The sequence below is a fragment of the Engraulis encrasicolus genome, chromosome 11, assembly GCF_034702125.1.
Source record: "Engraulis encrasicolus isolate BLACKSEA-1 chromosome 11, IST_EnEncr_1.0, whole genome shotgun sequence".
NCBI classification, from domain to species: Eukaryota; Metazoa; Chordata; class Actinopteri; order Clupeiformes; family Engraulidae; genus Engraulis; species Engraulis encrasicolus.
The window spans coordinates 37160721-37170720 of NC_085867.1; the positions used below are offsets into that span (position 1 = coordinate 37160721).

At 43.5% G+C, this 10000-nt stretch overlaps 1 protein-coding gene across 4 annotated transcripts in view; it reads right to left on the reverse strand.

Moving 5' to 3' along the window:
• Positions 1–10000, reverse strand: part of LOC134458306 (fibrillin-2) — a 174354-nt gene that overhangs the window by 24594 nt on the left and 139760 nt on the right. For all 4 annotated transcript variants that reach the window (XM_063210537.1, XM_063210535.1, XM_063210538.1 and 1 more), the window contains 8 exons: positions 9193–9345; positions 8018–8083; positions 7177–7302; positions 5982–6101; positions 3110–3232; positions 2180–2311; positions 1563–1688; positions 167–373 (listed from right to left, as the gene is read on the reverse strand). In XM_063210537.1, the coding sequence (XP_063066607.1) occupies positions 167–373; positions 1563–1688; positions 2180–2311; positions 3110–3232; positions 5982–6101; positions 7177–7302; positions 8018–8083; positions 9193–9345 (1053 nt within the window). The remainder of the gene's footprint in view (positions 1–166; positions 374–1562; positions 1689–2179; positions 2312–3109; positions 3233–5981; positions 6102–7176; positions 7303–8017; positions 8084–9192; positions 9346–10000) is intronic.

Sequence of the window (10000 nt, forward strand, 5' to 3'; positions counted from 1 at the left end):
TTATATACGTATGACTAAAGTGAATGTGCCACCTCCATCATTAAGTAGCCATGTCTATGCGGACACAATTACTGCATTATTGATAATTATTAATTAACTTAAAACACCATAATAGTGTAGAGTAAATACCCTATTTTATGATATGCAACACAAGTGAATGTCTAACCTCTGCCATCAGTGGAGTAACCATGCCCATGTGGGCATAGCTTCTTGTACTTGGCGGTGCCGGGCAGGGGGCAGAGTTCGCACTGGTTGCCCCATCCGCGGCCCCCGTCACAGCAGCACTGGGACTTAGTGGAGGGGGTCCTGCTGCTGGAGGACATCTGGCACATGGTCTGGAGCACCTCCGTGAAGCAGAAGCCCTCACGGTAATCTGCACACACAGATACAGGTACAGATATACACGTAAGCAAATGCTCTCCCGATAAACTGCATGGGTGTACTGTAGATACACACATAAGCAGAAGCACACAGATACAGGTACAGATACACACACAGAGATGTGAAAACACACACACACACACACACACACACACACACACACACACACACACACACACACACACACACACACACACACACACACACACACACACACACACACACACACACACACACACACACACACACACAAACAAACAAACAGACAGACAGACAGACAGATGGGCACACAGACACATACACAGATATACAGTACGTATACGATGAGAACCAGGAAAACCACTGAATGAATATGCATACAAAATACAAAAACGTTTTATCCGTAAATTTTATAGGTTTTTTTAAAGTGAATAAAGGCTGAAAGTTCCATGTTTGTTTGTGCATATGCAAAAGACAGTGGTTCTGATTATGGCAAAAGTGTATTTCAGTGCAGCAACCAGTTTAGCGACAGCTCTCCTTTCCACTCGGTGGAGGTGATGGCAGGCATAGTGTATGGGTTGGCTCATACATCTCTGCTTGTTTCTCATCTTAAGAGCCAGAACTAGGCACACACACTTGCTTTATTTCACAAGTGTGCATTCACGTAGAGACAACAAAGAAAGAAGGGAGAAATGGCCTGAAGGAGACTTTCAGTGAAAGACAAAAAACATCTGTAAAGACTTGCAGATTGCACCTTTATTTGGCAAAATTTGATCAATTTTCGAACTGAACAGCCCATCCAGCTTTGGCCTTAAAACAGACTGCTATCTGGCTTGGTAAATACAAAACATACTTTGCATATGGTTTTGGATGTTTTTTAGGGCTTGCACCAGATTTATATGAAAGAGTAAAAGAAGGAGTTGAATTTTCTGTATATTGCACAGAAGCACATACTGTATACTGGAAATCAAACAAAAACTATAGTACCATCCCTAATCTCTTAGGATTACATTTCTTCAATACAGACTCAAGTAGTACTCCTAGCACCTGTGAAACAGAACTAATCTTTACTATGTAAAAGCTTTTGTGTTGCACGTGTGTCCATGTTCAGCTCACCAAAACTGTTTGCAGGCTGAATTGAATAATCTTTGCGGTGTGCGAAAATGCTACTGTGCTGTGTGGGGTATCCATGTTGAACTCACCTAAGCACTGAGTACGGGTAGAGTCTGGCTGGAAGCCCTCCCCACAGTCACATGTATAGCTGCCAATGGTATTCACACAGCGGCCATTCTCACATATACCAGGCTTAGTGCGACACTCATTCTCATCTGTGGAGGAGAGAGAGGGAGAGAGAGAGAGAGAGAGAGAGAGAGAGAGAGACAGAGACAGAGAGAGGCAGAGGGAGAGAGAGCGAGAGAGAGAGAGAGAGAGAAAGCAACAAGAGAGAATAGGTGAGGGAGACCAACGGAGAGGCGGATAGAGAAACAAGATAGGGAGATAGAGAAGAAGGGAGAGAGGGAAAGGGGGAGAGGGAAAAGTCACAAGTAGTAAAATACACATTGGAAATCTCACATTAAGTTTGTACAATATTACTGCCAGGAAGAACAACATCCAACATCTAATCAAATTATTGAATTGATTTTCTTTCCTCTCAAAGTCAGCAGACGGTGACGCTACGTCAACCCTCTTTGGCCAGAGAGAGAGAGAGAGAGAGAGAGAGAGAGAGAGAGAGAGAGAGAGAGAGAGAGAGAGAGAGAGAGAGAGAGAGACAGAGACAGAGAGACAGAGAGAGGTGAACCCTTCCAGGCCCACTACTCACCTTGACACACTTCGTCATCCAGGCGCCTCGTCATGCCTGGCGGGCACACACACATGAAGGTGCCAATGAGGTTCTTACAGGCCATGCCACGAGACTCACAGTCATGCAGGCCCTCCGCACACTCATCCAGGTCTGAGAGAGAGAGAAAGAGAGAGAGAGAGAGAGAGAGAGAGAGAGAGAGAGAGAGAGAGAGAGAGAGAGAGAGAGAGAGAGAGAGAGAGAGAGAGAGAGAGAGAGAGAGAGCGAGAGAGAGAGAGAGACAGGGAGACACACAGAGACAGATAGACAGGGGATATAATTATTTCATTGATAACTATTGATGGCGGAGTGGAAGGTGGAAGTAGCTAAGTCTTTAAAGTATGCACTGGGTTAGGAAAGTTTCTTCGTTTCCAGTGCAAATACTAGAACGGTTTGATTAACAAAATATGAAGTTATGGATCAAGTGTGACATGGTGTTCATATATCATAAGTTTCCACTCTGCTCCAGGTTGACTTGTGGTCATGGCCCAAAGCCAGGGTGTGGCCCGTCAATTCAGGTCTGTGGTGGACTATAATGTTATGTTATATGATATAATAAAATTATATAATATAATATAATATAATATAATATAATATAATATAATATAATATAATATAATATAATATAATATAATATAATATAATATAATATATGCTGATGCTCATCTGTGCCCATTGGACAGATATACAGTATTTGCCAATCCTACTTACACCAGTGTCTATTACTTCAAACAGTACTGTATATCTTACATACATTATGATGAGAAAAGCAGCCTATTTTCTATGCGCTACTAATAACTCACAATCTGCTCCGTCAATGCTCCAGCCATCCTCCTTTGTTATAAGATGCACATTACTGTATCTATACAGTATGTGTATTGTTAGAGTATATACAAATGTGAGTGTCTGTACCTTTGCACATGCGTCCGTCCTCTCTGAGCGTGTATCCTGCGGGGCAGCTGCACTCATAGCTGCCATAGGTGTTGATGCAGCGGAAGGCACACAGCAGCGGGTTCGTAGCACACTCGTTAACGTCTTAACAAGCAGGAAGAAGACACAAAACATTATGAAAACACATGAATCAATGAATGAATGAATGAATGAATGAATGAATGAATTAATGAATGAATGAATGAATGAATGAATGAAAACTTTAAAGGCAACAACAAATATTTAGCTATTTACCAATGTGCTAGATGTGTAATCGTCTATTTCAGTGATTCTCAAAGTGTGGTCCGGGGACCACTACTGGTCCGCGACAGAGCTCAGGTGGTCCGCGAGGGGATTTCTACTTTTCCAAGATAAGCTAGCAGTAGGCTATATTTGTAACATTTTCAACACAATAAGACAGGCTTATAATGTGAATAAAAAGTAAGTGATCTGCATAAAAAATAGCAGTGTCAAATTAGCATCCATCAACTGCCAATTCAGTTGACAGGTGGTCCCCAATATTTTTTGTGGGGGACAAAGTGGTCCTCGGTCTGAAAAAGTTTGAGAAACACCGGTCTATTTCGAAGAGAGAGGCAGAGAGATATCCTATTCTTCCAGCTTTACTGGCAGGGTGAAGTGGCGTGCCCTCACCATGTTACTTGTAAAAGTTCAAGCCGACTTTTTGAGATGTTTGTTTTTTTAAAGTGCGATGATGTTATTGTTTCTTGCCACGAAAAGGCCAACCTCACTTGATTGCATGTGTTTGCTGACAGGCAGGGCGACGTCGTTTAAAAAAAGCAACAACAAAAACATTTGAAAATAAAAATCACACAAGTAAACTTGTTTTTCATTCTTCCCTTTCCATGAGCCACATGGCTCCTCCGGGGGGGGTATGGGTCCCTCCTGTGGCTCCTAAATTGCTTTTGCATGCGGACCAAAGATGCTGCACAGTAGGGCTGTCACAACACACTCACACTCACACTCACACTCACGATTTGGTGCATAGCACGATTTCGACAAACGTTGGCACATTTGCTTACATTATAAAATTAAAATTATGATTAGAAACTATGATAGTTGATAGGTAGAATAGGTTACAAGAGACAATAATTTTAAAAAGTTTTCATATTGTTATGATGATGATTTGAAGCTTGGAAACACTATTAAATCATATCGTGTGGTTGATTTCTGAACTGAAGGGTCACAAAACTTTGAAAGGGCATATCACAATACTGTCTCCTTGCATCGCAATGCATTATCTTGACTCTGCGTATCACCATTTCTTGGTTCGATACAATATCGTTACAGCCCTACTGCTCAGTCTTGAACCCGCAACTTTACAGGCAGTCCAGAATGGGGGGCATTATCTCATGTATCTTTTTTGTGGTGTTGGAAGCATGGCTGACGTCAGGGCCCTCGGAGGGTTTTTAACAATTTCGCTTTGATGCATCTGAAATGTTTTCATTCGACCACAGGTCTCTGATCTTTTCCGGAACGTGCTATGCTACGTGTAGCTGGCATCTGTTACACAGAGCCATGGTCAGCTCCTGTATGCTGCTCCACACTAGCAAACTAAGAGTAGGGGCACAACAGCCACCTCTCTTACACAACACCAGTTGGAACGAAGTGGAATGTGTCACAGTCTGAGGCAACCATGGGGGCTCCTACTGCCTGGGTTTTCCATGTAAAAACAATCCTTTTGTAAATTAGAAGAAATAGAACAGAAATTCGTTTTTTTCCCTCTGCAGTATGGTGTATAGCTGTGTGTAAGTCTGTCACCGCTTTGTGTGTCAAATTAAAACAAATTCTGGGTAATGTAATACGCAGGCTAGATTGAATTAAACACCCTTCATTAAATGTCCATTATGTTGCAATTAACTGGGCGATCACATTTCCCAATACACATTTTCCTCACCTGTGGAAGTATTTTCATGGTAGATTTCTGGCAAAAAGAAAACTATTGCATGTGACATGTGACTCCTATATTATTATTACACAGACACACTGACAGACATCTGCGCTTTACATCAGAAACTTAACAGCACTGACATTAAACTTCCCGCACTGAGCATCCTGTAAATGTGATATATTGCTGGCATTTATCGGAACTAGGAATTTGTTTCTACATCTGACAAGACTGCTGGTACACTGCTCTTGGCTTTCACATTCCTCACATGAAACTAGGCAACGAAATTTGATGGCCATTCAAACATCCGTTTACCTACGCATATTACAAATACATTTGAAGAGAATGAATAGGATTTTCTGGTATAAGGTGTACACCCTTTCAAATGAACAATTTGAACTTCTTATTTTGAATATTAATTTATATTTATAGAATGTGTTCATGGAATTTTGTGAAAAACAAACTTAGGACATGGGAAGTGTTAAAACTGGTATTGTGTTGGTCCAACCTAATTCCTTTATCCAGCATCTAGATAAATACTGTATGCTGCATAATCAAGAATGATGGGGGTGCTGTGGGGTTTTTGTTTTTGTTTTGAAGCTTTGTTTTTAGAGGAAAACCCTCTGTTTGCGTCTAAACGAAAGGCACAAATGAAGGGAAAGGCATTTGTTTATCAAAATACCCAGGTATGTATGAAGGTAGCCAGGCGGTGCCCTCCTAGTGATGCAACACCTTCAGCGTTGCTTCTAGTCAGGCCAGGAGCAATACAAATATCGTGTCTGGGCTCTGGAAAAATCTGGAACTCCTCTTTGTTATGCCCTTGGTCAGACCAAGTCTAGAAGATATTTGAAAGTCGATGATAATCATGCTAGTATAAAGGGCCCCTAAAAGACCCCCCCCAAAATAAATTCAATGGTTATAATCATGTTAAGCTAGAAATGGACCTACCTTCACAGGTCATCATGGGTCCCGGCTCGAAGCCCTCGTCGCAGTTGCACTCAAAGCCCCCGATCACATTGGTGCAGGTACCATTTCCACAGGGGTTCCCCACCTGGCACTCATCAATGTCTGGCAGGCAGTCACACACACACACACACACGCACGCACGCACGCACGCACGCACGCACGCACGCACGCGCGCACGCGCGCGCGCGCGCACACACACACACACACACACACACACACACACACACACACACACGCGCGCGCACGCACACACACACACACGCACACACGCACACACACACGCACACACACACACACACGCACGCACACACACACACACACGCACACACACACACGCACGCACACACACACACACACGCGCGCACGCACGCACGCACGCACACACACACAGGAGTATAATGGTAACCAATTCCTAATTCTACCATTATCACATTCAGTCCAATTACCGGTACTGTAAACTACCAGTTTTATTACATGATCTGTGTGTTATATTTATTTTCCTTCCAACACCAATCAAATAACTAGGACTGTAGAACTGACACCTACATTTTGTCTTTAATGTACTGACTATCCAGGCCACAGTCATGTGCCACACTAACTAAACTTAACAGCATTGAATGAACAAGAAGTGTATGTGGAGGCAGCATTTATGGATCTCAGAATAATGTAAATTCACCTTCCCTATACTGCATACGTACGCCAGTGGTGCTCAAACTGTGGTACGTGTACCACTGGTGGTACTTGAGACATATCTGGTGGTACTTGGAAGAATTATTTTTTGTGCATTGATTTGAAGGCTGATCAAGTTGTTGCAGTTGAAAATGTGTCTTTGGTCTCAGATTTTGTAATATTGAATTACATGAATCTGAAAACACATTGCAGAATAATAGGCCTACTAGGCAAGCAAGAAATTTAAAAACAAACTTGGACCAGCTGTTGATGCCATTTTGAACCCTGGATTGACTGGCAAAAATGAATATGGAAGATTCCTTTACTGTGATATTCTAATGTTGGTTGTCAAGGTGGTACTCGGAGAGCTCAATATTTTCTCAGGTGGTACTTCACACAAAAAGTTTGAGAACCACTGGCATAAGCTTTCCCGCTCCTACATGTACAGGTAATAACCCACACTAAAGACACTGCAAGTGAATAGGAGTGGTCTCTCTCTCTTCCTCACCGATGCAGTGCACGCCGGTGTAGTTCAGCCGGTAGCCCATGGGGCATTCGCAGCGGAAGGAGCCGTCCGTGTTGATGCAGTGGCCATTGAAGCAGATGCCGGGATTCTCCACGCATTCATTCAGGTCTGATACAGACAGACACACAGACAGATACAGGAAATGGGGAATAAAGGGGCCAAGGAGGCAGGAGAGAGAGAGAGAGAGAGAGAGAGAGAGAGAGAGAGAGAGAGAGAGAGAGAGAGAGAGAGACAGAGAGAGAGACAGAGAGAGACAGAGAGAGCACAAACAAGAGCAATAAAAAGAGATAGAGAAGCAGGTGGAGAGAGAGAAAGTGAATGAAAGAGGAAAACAAGAATGAGGGAGTAGATTGACATGGAGGAAAGAAAGAAAAATAGAGGGTAAGAAGGGAGCGGAAGAGAGTGATGGAGAGAGGGAGAGCAGAGGAAGAGAGGAGGACAGTAAGGGAAGAAGAAAGAAAGAAGAGAGGTAGAAGGTAGGAAAGCCATATGAATACGGATGATCACAAAATCAGATGAGGTTCCTCCTCACTGGCCTATATGCAGAGGCGATTCTAGGGTCAGGTGGGGCCCCAAGCGAAAATGCAAAAGAATGAACATTTGAACCAAAATAGCCACTACTGTGGTAACGTGTGGGCTGTTATTCACTAACTAGGGGCTTGGGGGCCCCAAGCGGCTGCCTGTCTTGCCTGGTGGCAAGATACGCCTCTGCCTATGTTAAAGGATGTGCGTATATGTGTTTCCATATCGGCCTGTTTAAGACTCCCCAGGAGCTCATGATGACAAGAATGTGCAATTCCAGGGGAATCAGGTGAACCCTTACCTATACGCGAGTCGTCAAAGCCAGGGATGATTCCAAAGCCAAATGGACACAGGTCCTTGAAGCCAGCTTTAGTGTGGAAGGAGACAGAAATAAGCATTTAAAACCTTTACAGATCTTTTTGCTGTATGACATGGCATTCACTATCAATTTCTACACGGTTCTACAATTCCTTTTGTAAAAAGTGGAATAGAAGTGTATTCTATATGAAAAAAGAAAATGGTTAAGGACAGTTTCCTGTATCAGCCAAATTTTGGCATCCCATTCCCAACCCAACCATGTGCTCCTATAAAAGATTTTGAATGGTATTGTATTGCATTGTGTATTCTTTTTGGAGTGTTCCATATCATACTTCAAATGAAACGTAGCCTTCCCAGCTATGATAGTCGCATGTCTGTGATACTGACCAACTCCCCACCCAGCTTGACCAGCTTGAACACGAGTCCTGCGAGTAACACTGCAGGGGTGTCAAACTAAAATTCTAATTCAAACTGAAATTCACAGTGGGCTATAATCAAAATCTGAGACAAAGTCGCGGGCCAGACTCAAAGGCAAATTTCACGTACACTCATTCACTCAAATTTCATGAACACTCATATATGGCACAGTAGATCAAATGTGCCTGCCCTGCACATATTCTGGTGTGTGTGTGTGTGTGTGTGTGAGAGAGAGACATTACTGGTCTGGACTCACTCATATTAATGGTGTGTGTGGGCCAACTGTAATACACATTTGGGCTGATCTCCAAACAAAATGACTCTGTGGGCCAAATTTGACCCCCGGGCCTGAGTTTGACATGCATGCTGTTACTGTAGAGCAGTGTTTCTCAAAGTGGGGCGTGAGCCCCCCTGGGGGGGCGAGGAGGCATCGCAGGGGGGGGCGTGTGACATCTGATTTTGGGGGTTTTTTTCCGCAAGGAAATTATTTCCTGTCTTGCCAATAAGCCAATACGTTTTCAGCATCAATTATAACATTATGTTATTAATTCTCATATAGGAAATGAACCTTTCCTTTGATTCTGCACAGCGCAGAGATCGTAACATCAGTCTGCGCGAGTACTGCTGTTGCTTCGGGGGGGCTCGGAAGCATCCAGACCCTCCGAAGGGGGGGATGATGGGAAAAGTTTGAGAACCACTGCTGTAGAGTATGAATACTGTAGTATATTGTAGCCCTCTTACCATCTGTCTCCTTGGGGCAGAGTTCGCAGGGGTCTCCCCAGCCCTCCTTGGGCATGTTGCTACAGCAACACTTGGCCTTGGTGGTGTTGAAGGCCTGCGGCAGAGAACACTTGCCGTTCTCAAAGCGTGTGAAGCAGTAGCTCTCTCGTTTATCTGTGCAAGAAGGAGGAAGAGAGATCAGAAGAGAGAGAGAGAGAGAGAGAGAGAGAGAGAGAGAGAGAGAGAGAGAGAGAGAGAGAGAGAGAGAGAGAGAGAGAGAGAGAGAGAGACTTTTCATAGACACCAGAACGGACAAGTTCACAGTTCCCTCATCTGGCATCATATTCAGTTCACAAATCATCACCCAAATTATGAACCTCATGGAAAGATAGTTCATGAACACATTAAGGTACAACTCTACACTACTACACATACTGTATTACACAGCTATGTGACAAAATAGAAGGGTTTTTTTTTGGTCAAGAGCAACAACTGTAAACAAAGGAGTCTTATTCTCTGGCTCTGACAGCAACTTCTGACTTTTCAGACAAAGAGAGAGCAGTGTTTCTGCTCTGCTCTGAGCGTGTCCCGCTTATTCAAAGCACATGGGTGAGGTAATTGCATAAAGGCATTAAACTGGGGTCACCTCGGGAGAAAATTCCCCATGAACACAAACAACTTAATTGCACAAAATGGCTGCAGTGTGAGCTGCAAGCAGGATCACTACAACTGGTCTACACGCCACTTACTCACCTAACAGGAGACTGAATAGCATACTGTGTGTTAAACTGTGTGTTGCTACTATGCTTTGGTTTCAGGCCCTATTAGG